The 14493-nt window shown below is 42.8% G+C and overlaps 1 protein-coding gene across 4 annotated transcripts in view; it reads right to left on the reverse strand.

Annotated features, from left to right (window-relative positions):
- The window catches only part of LOC116659613, a 63239-nt gene that overhangs the window by 43916 nt on the left and 4830 nt on the right, over nucleotides 1-14493 (reverse strand). For all 4 annotated transcript variants that reach the window (XR_004314982.1, XM_032467400.1, XM_032467399.1 and 1 more), the window contains one exon: nucleotides 956-1088. Coding sequence is in view for 3 of the 4 variants with exons in the window: in XM_032467400.1 (XP_032323291.1) it covers nucleotides 956-1088 (133 nt within the window). In the remaining variant the exon portion in view is untranslated. The remainder of the gene's footprint in view (nucleotides 1-955; nucleotides 1089-14493) is intronic.

The following is a 14493-nucleotide window of genomic DNA, read 5'->3' on the forward strand; positions in this document are numbered from 1 at the left end:
GTAAGAATTTTCAAAATAATAAATCACCATAATTAATAAAGTGGTAGAAAACCTTTGGGGAAGTTTAAGAAATTTACATATCTCCAGACAGTGAATAATTTTCTAAATACAAAGTTAATAATAAAATACCAGATGCTCGGTTTAAACAGAGAAATTTGCAGCAGTTTTCCAAGGCCTGAAAAGAATCTGATTAGCCAAATATACTGAATGCACACAGCTTCAAAGATCTTGATGGGACAAATAAGATGCATTTACTAAATATTAACAGTAAAACTTCAATCAAAAGAGAGATTTTGGTAGAAATTTTAAAGAAACTGCTTTATAACTCTTTTCAGGTCATAGTCAGATTTTCCAAGAATACCGAAAAGTATGAAATAGGAAAGAAAATAACATACTTACCCCCTTCTAACGTTCAGACGTCACTGAATTCATTCCAGAAACTAACGTGTTTCTGAAATGTTTGCTATCAGCAAGATCTGTGTTTTCCCAGTTGACTTCGAGAGAAGCTAGCAGGACCTCTCTCTCAGGGGGTTTATGATGCACTGTAACTTCCTTCTTCCCCTGTGCTCACTGAGGGCAGGCCTGTCTGGCCAGTGTCCCCAGGATGCAGCCCAGCACCTGCTTATGGCTCTGTGGGTGTGTGCCACACAGACGCAGAAGACCGGGCTATTATTCAGCCATAATAATTCATATTATTCAGCCATAATAATTCAGCCACTTTCCCAAACCCGCACATGAGCTGCAGCAGAGGAAGACGCAGGATTCAGTGATTACTAATCTGGGGGAAGGTGGCACCCCAACCAGGGCAGCGGCCCGGGACCCGCCTCAGGGTCCGAACGGGATGTGTGGCCCGGACCTCACCCACGCACCCCTCCCTGTGCGCCTCCCCAACGGCACAGCCCAGGCCTCACCCGCCGGCTCCTTGACCCGCGCGCGCCCACCAGCGCCCCCTTACCTGCTCGGCGATGGCAGCAGAAGCGACAGCAAGCGGTCGCCGAGGCCCCAGGCCGCGTTCCTCCTCCGGGAGCCGGTCCAGGAGCACCCGGCTCCCGCCCAGCGTCCGCACGCTCCGGGCGCGCTCCCGCGTCCTACGACGAAGGAGGCAAGAATATACAATGAAGAAGAGACAGTCTCTTCAGCAAATGGTGCTGGGAAAACTGGACAGCTGCCTGTAAATCAATGAAGTTAGAATACTCCCTCACACCCTACACAGAAATAAACTGAAAATGGCTTAAAGACAAACATGCAGACAAGACACTATACACGGCTTAGAAGAAAACAGGCAAAACATTACCCAACATACATCTCAGCAATGTTCTCCTAGGGCAGTCTACCGCAGCAATAGAAATAAAAGCACAAATAAACAAATGGGACCTAACTGAACTTACAAGCTTTTGCACAGTAAAGGAAACCATAAGCAAAACAAAACGCAACCTGCGGAACGGGAAAAAATATCTGTAAATGTTTGACTGACAAAGGCTTAATTTCCCAAATATATAAACAGCTCTTAAAATTTAATAACAAAAAACAAACAACCCAATCCAAAAATGTCAGAAGACATAAACAAGAATTTCTCCAATGAAGACTACAAATGGCCAATAGGCACTTGAAAAAAATGCTCAGTATCACTAATTATCAAAAGAAATGGAAATCAAAACTACAAAACACCAGTCAGAATGGCCATCACTCAAAAGTTCATGAATGATAAAAGCTGGAGAGGATGTGGAGAAAAGGGAACCCTCTTACCCCACTGGTGGGAATGTAGTTTGGTGTAGCCATTATGGAAAACAGTATGGAAATTCCTGAAAAAACTGAAAATAGACTTACCCTATGATCCAGCAATCCCACTTTTGGACATATATCCAGAAGAAACTCTAATTCAAAGAGGTACATGCACCCCAATGTTCATAGCAGCACTATTTACAATAGCCAGGACATGGAAGCAACCAGCCATTGACATATCAATGGGTAAAGAAAACGTGGTATATATACACAATGGAATATTACTCAGGCATGAAAAGGAATGAAATAATGCCATTTATAGCAACATAGATGGACCTACAGATTATCATACAAAGTGAATTAAATCAAAGACAAATATCATATGACATCACTTATATGTGGAATCTAAAAGAATAATACAAATGAACTCATTTACAATACAGAAAGAGACTCACAGATGTAGAAAACAAACACAGTTATCAGGGGGAAGACAGAGGGAGGGATAAACTGGCAGTTACACATAGGTGGTGTTACTAGACACAAGACAGTAATCTTAGGCACAGTGTTCTATCAGAGAAATATTCTTATACTCAGAGGGTCATGGATGTGGTAAATATTCAATAGACTTGTAAAACGCTGTTTTCTTAGGCTTCTTTAAGCTTGTCTATAACCTCTGTTCTAAGACAAAATGGAGAATCCCTTTCACTATGCATGTAAAGTCTTGCTTCCATGTCAGAGATACATAAATACACATGGCTGTTGCTACCTGTTATGTGAAAGAAACTTTAAACTTTAGTCAGAGTGTTCTTGAACTCTGGAAAGGAAGCTATACTCAGTAAGTGAGGCATGCAGTCAACTGATGAAAAGACCTGTAGAAGTAGTGTTTGCTGTGGAACTTAGACATTTGGCTGCACCTTGTATTCTAACAGTCCGTAGATGAGAAAGCCTGCCCAGATGCATGTAAACCCTTGTTCCCATGTGGATGGATAGATAGATAGATAGATAGATAGATAGATAGATAGATAGATAGACAGATAGATAGATAATCACACTTCTTAAAAGATCTATAAAAGTAATTTTAGACACAGTTTTTTTTCAGTGACAGAAAGTTACACACAGTAAGTGAGGCTAGGATTAAGTAGTGTAACAGACCTGTAGAGTTAGGTTTTCTCAGCCTACTTGGAAGCTGAGTCATATCAAAACTTTTTAACAGTGAATGGATATAAAGGCCTTTCATAGTATATATAAAAATTCCTGTTGAAATGTTGATTATATATAGATGTTGTCTTGAGCCCCAAGATAGAAATGGCAGACAGTGTTTTTTCACAGCTATATTGTACAGAAATAGTCATGCACCTGTGAATTAAGAAATCTCTGGACACTCCTTTCCAAGGCTTCTGTAAGCTTTGCTATACATAGTGTTCTAAGAAGCAGAGAATGAGAGTGTCCTTCTCTCTGCATGAAAAGTCTGGTTTCCACACTAGGTATATATAAAGAGAGATACAGATGTATAGCTTTTGTAACTAACCATATGAAAGAACATTTAGGCACAAGGTTCTTTCAGGGAGAAGCTGTACCCAGTAAGTGATGCATGTAGTTTTAACAGTGACTGGAGAGGAAAGTCTTCCTGTGTGAATGTAAAACAACAAGATAGACAGAAAACTTAGACACAACGTTCTTTTGGAGAAACACTGTTACACACAGTGAGTCATCCCCACGGTGAATCATTTAACATATTTATAGAATCTGATTTTACAGACGTCTCCAAGCTTTGCTATATACAGTGTTCTTACAGACAATAGATGTGAGCCCCATCACTCTGCATGTGAAGTCTGTCTTTCATGCTACATATACATGCATACCTGCTGTAACAAACTATATGAAAGAAATTTTAGGCGCAGTGTTCTTTTAGTGAATGAATCAAATAACCAGTGAGTGATACACACAGTCAAGTGAGTGAAGGACTGGTGGCCGTAGGTCTTCTCTTGCTACATAGAGGCTTTGCTACACCCAGGTTGTTAAGCAGCCTTGGATGACAAAGCCCTTCATCTGCATGTAAAAAATTGTACCTGGATTAGATACATAGCCTTAGTGGGACTTTATGAAGGAAGTTTAGACGTGGTGTTCTTTCAGCAGAACAAGTTACAGTGAGTGATGCTGGTAGTGATGTGTTTAACAGACTTGTCAAACTACTGCTTCCTGGGTTTCTTGGAAGCTGAGCCAGAGCCAGGTTTTAACCGTGAAGATATGTAAGAGCCTCTCAGGAAAGTCTTGCTTGAATGTACCTTATACACACATGCTGTCACTAGCTACACAGTAAAAATACAGGCACAGTGTCCTTTCAGAGAGATGCTGTTGTATCCAGAGTGTCTCGCATGCAGTGAGTATTTAAACAGATTTATAGAAGCTGTTTTCCTGGGTTTCTTCACACTGCTATTCTGTGTTCTAACAAAAAATAGGTGAGAGCACCTTCCAAACTGCATCTAAAATCTTACTCCCATATTAGATATAAATAGCTGTCTTTAATGTCTACATGAAACAGATCTTAGGCAGAGTTTTCTTTCAGTGGAAGGAAGTCTGCCCAGTGAGTAAGGCACTTAGTCAGGTGAATAAAGGGCCTGTAGCAGTATTTCTTTCCTTGCTACAAATGAGCTTCCCTCTGCCCAGGGCTCTAACAACCCTGACATGAGAAAGCCTTTCCATCTGCATGTAAAGCCTTGCTATCATATTCAGTATAAGTATAGAGTTGCTAATAGTCCAGGAAAGTAGGTTTAGACAGTCTTCTTTCGGTGAAAAAAAGGACAAAAATGTGCAGGCTGACAGCGAGTGGTTTAACAGGCCTGTGGGATCACTGATGCCCACGCTACCTGGGTGCTGGCTCGTGCCTAGAACTCAGCCACTGGGTGGACAGCAGGGACATTCTGAGTCCGTGTAAACTCCCATTCCCATGTTCCTTATCCTTAGAGGTCCTTACCTGCTGGCTTGCAGAAGTCCTAGGCACAGTGTCCTTCCAGAGAACTACTGTTAAATCCAGAGTCATGAGGTAGCGAATCTTTTAACAGATTTAAATGCTGTTTTCTCAGGTTTCTTTAAGCTTCCCCATAGCCAGTGTCCTAAAAGGAAGTAGAGGAGGGAACCTTTCAGCCTGTATGCTGATGCGTGTAGTTTTTCATATTTATACACTGATGTGTGCAAACTAACAAGCTTGTGTATATCTAATATGGGAATGAGCTTTTACACATACATGAGGAAGTTTTTCACTTGGGGGCTGGCTGAGCACAGTGAAGACATTTCTCTGTAGCAGGAAGAGCTCTGCTGCTCGAGGTCCTCTGTTCAGTTGAGCGTGTACATCACTCACTGGGTATAAGCTCCATTCACTGGAAGAGCACAGAGCCTACCATTTCCTTCATAGCACTGCTAACAACAGCCGTCTGTCTCTAACACGGAATCAGGACCTTACGTGCAGAGCAAAAGCATTCATCTCTTGCCTGTAATAAAATGGTTTATACCACAGTGGAAGAAGTATCAGCAATAAGCTTCTATGAATCTGTTAAATGATTTACTACATGAATGACTCTCTGTGTATAAAAATGTTTCTCAGAAAGAAAAGTGTGCCAATGATTTCTATTCTATGCCTAGTAACAGCATCTCTCTATATGTAATACGAGGATAAAACATTTATGCACTTGGAAAGCTTTCACATACCTTCTCTCTTAAAACCAAGATGTGAATCATCTTTAAGGTAGCCCGGGAAACACTCGTTCTGTGGGTCTGATGCAGCGTTCACTGCCAGCTTCACTCACTGTGGGTACTTCCTGCCCCTGAAAACTCACAAAGTCAATACTCTCTTGCAAAGAGCAGTAACAAGAGCTATACGTAACTAATAATGCAACAAGCTGTTACATGCCGGTGAAAGGGATTTCTTGTCCATGAGCTGTTAGAACACTGGGTGCAGGGAAGCGTCTAAGTAGCAAGAAAAGCACTACTTGCAGGTTCTTTATTCAATTGACTATGCGCATCACCCTCTGGGAATAACTTGTGCTCACTGGAAGAAATCTCTCCTAAAATGTCTTTCACACAGCTAGTAAAAACAACTATATACATGTACTATGGAAGCAAGATTCCCATACAGGCTGAAAGGCTGCCTCCTCTACTTGCTCTTAGGACACTGGCTATAGGTAAGTAAAGAAACCTGAGAAAACAGCATTTAAATCTGTTAAAAGATTTGCTACCTCATGACTCTGGATTTAACAGCAGTTCTCTGGAAGGACACTGTGCCTAAGATTTCTGCAAGCCAGCAGGTAAGAGCCTCCATTTAGACACTGAGTCATACTGAGAGTCCTAACGGTGCATGGATGCTGAAGTCTTTCTGACTGCATGTCATACGGTTTCCATATTCTTTATGTATGCAAGTTCTTATTAGCTACGTGGAGGGCATCTTAAACTCAGGGTTCTTTCACAGAAATGTTATGCCCAGAGAGTCATACATATAGTGAATCTTTTAACAGGTTTATAGAAACTGTTTTCTCAAGTTTCTTCAAGCTTCACTATACCCAGGAAACATGTGAGATCCTTTCACTCTATGTAAATTTTGCTTCCACATTAGAGTTTCTGAGCTCTTGCTCCTAGCTATATGAAAGGAACTTCAGACGCGCGTTCTTTCAGTGAACTGACATTATGCCCGATGAGAGGTGCATGATGCTAACTGCCTAAGGATCTGGATCAGCATTGCCTCTCCTGCTCCTCAAAAGCTTCCCTGTACCCCATGTCTGAGAGCCCACAGGTGAGAAAGTCTTCCCCTAGTGGAAATTCTTGCTCCCATATTAGGTACATACGGACTTGGTTAAAACTAAACTAAAGACATTTTAGACATAGTGCTCTTTCAGGAGAAAAAAGTCACCTACGGTGTGAGGCTCGTGGTGAACTGTTGAACAGACCTGCCAAAGTGCTGTTCCTCAGGCCACTTGGATGCTGAGTCACGCCGAGATGTTTAACACTGAATGGATGAGAAAGACTTTCCAAGTCCTCTCCCCATGTCCCCAACATACAGATGTTCTTACTGACTACGCGGTAGGAATCTGAAGCTCAGAGTTCTTTCACAGAAAAGTTGATAGATTCAGAGTCATGCATGTAGTAAAAACTTTAACTATTTTCTTAGGTTTCTTCAAGCTTTGTTATACCCAGTGTTCTGACAGGAAATACAAAGGACATTTTTTCACTTTGCATGCAAAGTCCTCCGTGTTAGAAGCTGTTGTCACTACCTATAGGAGAGAAATTGTAGACATAATGTTCTTACAATGAAAAAAGTCATGCTCAGTGAGGGATGTATGTAGTCCAATGAATACGGGACCTGTAATCTTTCTCTAACAGAAGCCTAGTTACAGCCTGTGTTCTAAAGGCCATGGGTGAGAAAGCCTTTTTTCTGCATGTAAAAATTTGTTCCTATATCACACACATATAGACTTATTAGTACACTATGGAAGAAAGTTTAGACAATTCAGTCAGTCACAAAAAGTTAGGCTGTGAATGAAGCTAGCAGTGCATAGATTAACAGCCCTGGACGGTTCACTTTCTCTGGCTGCTTGGGTGCTAGTCATACCTGATGTTTTTTCAGTGAATGGGTGGGAAAGCCTTTTCCAGGGCATGTAAAATCCTGTTCTAGATTTTCAATATTTCGATGTTCTTGCTGGCTACATAATAGAAATCTTAAGCTCAGTTTTTTTCACAGAAATATTGTTATTTCCAGAGTTTAAAGCATGTAATACATAATTTAACAGATGGAAAGAAGCTGTTTTCTCAGAATTCTGAAAGGCTCACCATGCCCAGTGCCCTGACGGGGAACAGATGAGACCAACTTCCGCACTGCATCGAAGCCTTGCTTTCATGGTGGGCAGAGCGCTGTTGTCACTAGCTGGGATGCAGGACATCTTAGGCACAGTGCCTTTCAGGGGAAGAGCTGTACCCAGTGAGTGATGCACACGGCTAACTGAACGGAAGACCTGGGGCAGCAGGGCTCTTGCTCATGAGAAGTTTTGTTATAACGAGTGATTTCACAGCCAATAAATGACAAAGCCAATCCCTCCTCATTTAAAAGAATGTCCCCACATTAGATATATGGAGACTTGAATAGCACTAGGAAAGAATGTTTAGACACTGTTCTTTCCTTGAAAAAAATTACATGCAGTGAGTGAAGCTAGTGGTGACTAGTGCAAGAGACATCTAGAACTGCTGATTCTCAGGCTACTTGGATGCTGGATCACAGCCAGTGTTTTAAGAGTGAATGTTTAGCAAAGGCTTTCCTAGTGCTGTAATAGAGAACAAATCTGACTCTATATTGGATCTGTTCCTTTAATTTTAACCACTGTGCCTGCCCTGCTTTCCAGGCTTAGTCTTGCCAGCTCTCTACCTTTTGTGAAACAATGTTGCCTTTAGCCTGACATCTACAGGAGAGCCTATTCTAGGGGCTCTGACCTTTAAGGATGGTAGCTCTTCTGCATTTACATAGAGATAGCAAGTTGCAAACCAGAGAATAACCTTTGTTTTGTTGGAGGTTTACAAGGATAGCATGACCTAACCCACATGGGTGGCTGAAAGAACAAAGAATGGCTGCAGCAAGAAGTTTGCAACAACCAACCACACCCCCTCCCCTGTTTTGTTCTGTTTTGTTCTGTTTTGTTCTGTTTTGTTTTTTGTATAAAATGAGCCTGCATTCTGACTGGAGCAGGATGGCTATCCAAGACAGTAGTCTGCCATCCTCTGGGTCTGCCGGTCTTTGCAAATAAAGTTGCTATTCCTTGCCCCAACACCTTGGCTGTCGTGTGGCAAGCAGAACAAGTTCCGATTGGGTAACGGTCCCCTGTTTGTTGCAGCATCAACAAAGCTGATGACAGTGGAGTCCCTTCTACCCTGATAGGGGCAGCAGTTAATTCTGATGGGAATAGACACATTTTACAGATATAAGTTTGCCCACAGGACCTCAGCCAGCATCTCTAAACAATGTTGAAACCACCAATACAGGGTCGCACATGGTATCACCTCAGACCAAGGGACCCACTTTATGTCAAAAAGAGCAGGAGTGGGCAACATGGCCAGGGGACCCACCGGGTCCGATCACATGATCTGGCACCAAGCAGCTGTCAGGCCCACACCTCCATGAATGATCCAGTGTTGGCCCAGGACAAGCTGCCCTCCCCCAGGAAGCTGTGTGTATTCACGTCAGTCACATGTACGTAGCGCTCCATCACCGACAGAACTCAGGGCAGAGGAGCAGAAAGGTGAAAGGAGGCCCTACCCTGACCGAGCGACCCACGTGAGGCCCTGGTGCTTCCTGTCCCTGCAGCCTTGGCTTCCCACCCTGGTTCACAAAGGTGAGAACACTTTTACCAGGGCACATGGTGCTCCAGCTGCTGCCTGAGCCCTCTGGGAACTGCAGGTCAGCACCTGGACAGGGATGACTCACCACGAGGGCCGGGAGGAGGGAGACTCGGTGTCAACAGGGAGGGCAGGGAAGGGTGCGGTCTCAGGTTCTGCTTGGCCTTCTCTTGCTGCTCTCTGGCCCTGTGTTGGCTGCGTGGAAATGTACAGCAGGCAAGACCCAAGAAGGGGATGCTGACCTCTCTGGGATGAAGGTCAGGGTTATACATCCAGGCAAGACACTGAGACCAGCGGAGGTGCCAAATGAGGTTTAGGGGACCCTACAAAGGACAGAACAGGAGGGGATGATGAGTCCATATATGGATAAACCCTTCTAAGTTTATCCTAAGACATGAGGACCCCCCCGGGGCACTGGAGTTGTTGCTCCCAGTGCACACCTGGGAAGCAGATCTGAACGGTGCCTCCCAGACCACCCTCCAGGATCCCGGAGCACATCCCTCAGCTACAGGCAGCACAGGTACCAGGCAGCAGCTCTCAGAGGCCAGTCAGAAGGATCACCTCCTCTGAGGATGGCGGCTCCGCCCAGGGTCCTGCTCCCTTCTGGAGCAGCCCCACCCCCAGTGACGGATGGATGTAGGGGGTTGAGGCTCGGCCTTCCTGCCCCAACTTAGGACAATTCCAGAGGGCCCTTCCAGCCTGAGAGCTTCATCCCTTCCCACACTGCTGCAGATCAGATGTTGATCCTGGGACCCACTGCAATACACGGGAGGCAAGATGGCCCGAGGTTCCCAATAGCCGCTCCCAGCTCAGTTCCACCAGAGATGACTAGTTTCTACAGCCCTGTCACCTAATTATATTCAGAAAAGGAGAGGGGGGATCTAAACTTGACATAGCTTGGCTTTTTCACTCCTCATTTCATGGCAGGAGGTTATAGAGCCAAAGGTTTGTAAGAACCATCCTCCCAGTGTCCCAGCTCCTTCCAGAGTGTATTAGAGACCAGAGCCTGAGGTCAGATGAACGTGACAACATTGATGGGGAACACACAGCTGCTGCCTTGAAGCCCCCTTTTGTGAGAGAAGAAACGACAGTGTGAATTCGCTCTAGCTCTGAGAATGAGATGTCAAAACTGGTCCTGCTGTGGAAAATTCATTCAGAAACTAGTCAGCTTTCTTGTTTCTGGGTTGGGGGGAGGTAATTAGGTTTGTTCATTTATTTTTAATGGTGGGACTGGGGATTGAACCCAGCACACCATGCATGCTAAGCACATGCTCTGCCACTGAGCTATACCCGCCCCCCCTTGGAAACTAGTCAGAAATACAAAGGGCCAAGAAAAGCCAAGACAATGTTTGCAGAAGAAAAATAAGAAACAGAGCTTTTTCTACTAGATAGCAACATCTGTTTAAAGGTGCAGTAGTAATTAAGGCAGCGCGGTTCCGATGTAAGAAGAAAGAAACAGACCAACGAATGGAAGAACTGTAAAGTGGACTCATACATACGTGGAGACGATTTACAGCAGGGGTGGTGCTTCGGAGAAGTGGGGAAAGGATGATCCTGTGAATAAAGGATGCCAGGACCACTGAATACAGATCACTTAAAAAAGAAATGGAAACAAATGTGACGCTACCTCATACAAAAAATCAACTGCTGAGAGGGGGCCAAGGAAGCAGCTGTGTTTATGAAGAAGACAACATCGAGGATCTGACTGTGACGGTGGACACACAGACCTATGTAGGTGAGAAAATTGTGTAGACCCTAATTCACACACACACACACACACACACACACACACACACACACAAATGAGTGCAAATGAAACTAGGGAAGAAAGCCCATAGCAATGTCCTGGTTGTGATGGTTTACTACAGTTCCTCAAAATGTCACCATTATGTGAAACTGGGAGAAGTGAACAAAGAATCCTAGATTTTTATTATTATATTTTTTATTTATTACTTTATTTGGGGGGAGGCAATTACATTTTTATTTATTGATTTTTAATGGTGGTACTGAGGATTGAACCCAGGACCTCGTGCTTGCTAGGCACACATTCTTCCACGGAGTTATCCCCTCCCCCTCTGGACTATTTCTTAAAACTGCATGGGAAGCTGCAATTAACTCAATAGAATCTTCTATTAAATTCCAGGTACAGGCAGACCTTGGAAATACTGCAAGTTCAGTTCCAGACCATGCAATAAAGCAAATATTGCAATAAAGCAAGTCACACAAAGTTTTGGCTTCCCAGTGCATGTAAAAGTGACCCCTATACTTCACTGTAGTCTATAGATGTGCAAGAGAGTTGTCTAAAAAAACAACATTCACACCTTAATTTAACAGTATTTTCTGGTGGAAGGAGGGTAGAGCTCAGTGGTAGAGCTCGTACTTAGCATGCACGGATCCTGGGTTCCATCCCATGTCCCTCCACAAATAAACAAACAAACAAACAAACCTAATTCCCACCCCCAAAAAACTGCCAAAATAAATAAATAAAAATATTTTCTTGCTAAAAAATGCTGACCATCACCTGACAAGGCAGGATTACCACAAACCTGTAATTTGTAAACTAACACAGTATCTTTGAAGTGCAATAAAGGAAAGCACAATAAAACACCGTATGCCTGTAAATTATATATTAAATGCAAAGGGCAAAACTACATGCGTGTGCCCCAGGAGACTGTTATAGACTGAGCTGTATCCTTCCCCAAAGTTCCTTTGTAGAAGCCCCACCCCCAGTGGGGCTGTACCTGGAGAGGGGGCCAAATTAAGGTTAAGTGAAGTCCTCAGGGTGGAGCCCTAATCTGATAGGACTGGTGTCCTTCTAGGATGAAACACCAGAAACTCTCCCTCCCCAACCCCTCCACCCCTCCTCCTCAGCTCATTAAGGCCATTTGGACCCAGGGAGAAGGCAGCCATCTGCAGACCAAGGACAGAGGTCACTCCAGAAACCACCCACAGTGGTATCCTGGAACTTGAACTTCTAATCTCCAGAATCCTGAGAAAATAAATGTGGTATTCTGTTATTGTATCCTGAGCTGACAAATACAGAAACCTACACAAGACTGTTCAGTGTCATATTCATTACACTAGCCTAAACCTGGAGAAAACCCAAAAGCCCATCAATATCAGGAAGGATAAATGATTTGTGATATAAATGTATATATACGAACATAAATACAGTGAAAGACTACACAACAAGGAACACAAGACTGTAAACCAACTATACTTCAATTAAAAATAAAAAATAAAGGAAAAACGCCTACACAACAAGGAGACGAATGAAACACAACTACAGGCAACAAAATGGATCAATCTCATAAACCGTGCTGAATAAATAGTGCTGGACACAACATCATCCAATATGTATTTTTCTACTTTTTCAGAAATAAAGTAAAACTTACATATAACGTGCAGGAGCAAATGCTTAGATGATAAAACTACAAACAAAGACAAGGAAGTGATTACTATAAAAGATATTAGCATTTCTCTAACTGGTTTTAATGAAACTGTTACAATGTATTCGGTATTCACTACAATGATAAAGGGGCACATGGCATGGGACCCTGGACTCCAATCTCAGCTGCCTGTGTGACCGTGAGCAAGTTGCTTCGTTTTTCCATGTTTGAATTTCAAGGCCATAATCAGAGGATCTATTTCATGGGGCCGTTTTGAATATTGATAATATCACATATCTAAAGCTGAACAGGACCTGGTACTTAAGCTCTCAGATGATAGCAAATATTTTTTTAAATGTTCTAGCCACTTTTAGCATTTAAGAGAATCTATCAGATTTGTGATTTAGTTAAATTTTACAAGTTTAATTCAATATATACATTCATTTAAAAATTGGAGCAAATTACACTTGTAAAAGTGTTAAGCTTGGGATTATTAGGTATGAGAGTAGTATACAAGCATTTAATGTTTCTTCCTTAGAGAAATGTTGATTAATAGTCATAGATTAAGCAATCAGAGGTCAAGAAAAGTGTAAATAAGAGTATTCTTTGCAGTTTGGTACAGCCATTACGGAAAACAGTATGGCAATACCTAAAAAAGCTAAAAATATACTTACCATATGATAAAGCAATTCCACTCCTGGGCATTTTACCCAGAGGGAACCATAATTTGAAAAGACACATGAACCCCAATGTTCATAGTAGCACTATTTACAATAGCCAAATGTAAGCAATCTAAATGTCCATCAACAGATGACTGGATAAAGAAGTTGTGGTATATATATAATGGAATACTACTCAGCCATAAAAAATAAAATGCCATTTGCAGCAACATGGATGGACCTGGAGATCATCATTCTAAGTGAAGTCAGAAAGAGAAAGAAAAATGCCATATGATATCACTTATGTATTTAGTCTTAAAAAAAAAAAGACAAATGAAGTTATTTACAAAACAGAAACAGACTCACAGACATGGAAAACAAGCTTATGGTTACTGAGGGGAAAGGGGGTAGGAAGGGATAAATTGGGAGTTTGAGATTTACAGATACTGCTACTATATATAAAGTACATAAGCAAAGGTCCTACTATATAGCACAGGGAACTATATTTAATGTCTTGTAGTAAACTATAATAAAAAGAATATGAAAAAGAATATATGTTATGTATATGTATGACTGAAACATTATGCCGTACATCAGAAATTGACACAACATTGTAAACTGATTATACTTCAATTAAAAAAAAGAGAGAGTGAGTATTTTTTCTCTTCAGACAGAAGGAATCTCTCCAAAAGGCTCCCAGAGCCCCGCCCTGTGGGCCTCCTGTTACATATGTTCCACCTTCCAGAAGCTGGCCCCTCCTCCAGGGCCCTGGGTTTGCCTCCCTCTTGCTCTCACAGGGCTTGAGGGCCACTATCATCCCCATCTGCCTCTAGGTTGTGAGCCTCTCCCTCCCCCAGCATCACACCCAGACACCATCCCATCCTATTCTACAGGGGGAAATAAACTGGTCGTTGACTCAGTGCCCTCTCCATCACCAGCTATTTCTCTGTTCTCCACCTCTACAAAGATTACCCAGGTGTAACTATCCAGGAGCATCAACTTCACTTGCCAAACACAACCACTAGACATATTCCACACACGTTTCCATTTAAATTCTTCAATTCCCTCCAAACTGGCTTTGAAGAGCTCACAGCTGCAGCTGAATTGTTCCTGAAAAGCTAGCAGAGAGCGGGGGTACACCAACCAAGGAATAGTTGTTTCCCTTCACCTGCCTGGACTGCTGGGCTGCACTCCCCAAAACAGGCATCTCCCTCCCTGATGCTCCCCCTTCTTCCTGGTGGGGACCCAGGCAGGAAAGGCCAGCTGGATTCCAGAGCCAGGGTACTGGGGACTCCTCAGATTCCATCACCCCCTCCCAACACTGTGAGGAGATGAAACCAGTTTTTGAAATT

Source organism: Camelus ferus, chromosome 24, assembly GCF_009834535.1.
Source record: "Camelus ferus isolate YT-003-E chromosome 24, BCGSAC_Cfer_1.0, whole genome shotgun sequence".
In the NCBI taxonomy this organism is placed as follows: domain Eukaryota; kingdom Metazoa; phylum Chordata; class Mammalia; order Artiodactyla; family Camelidae; genus Camelus; species Camelus ferus.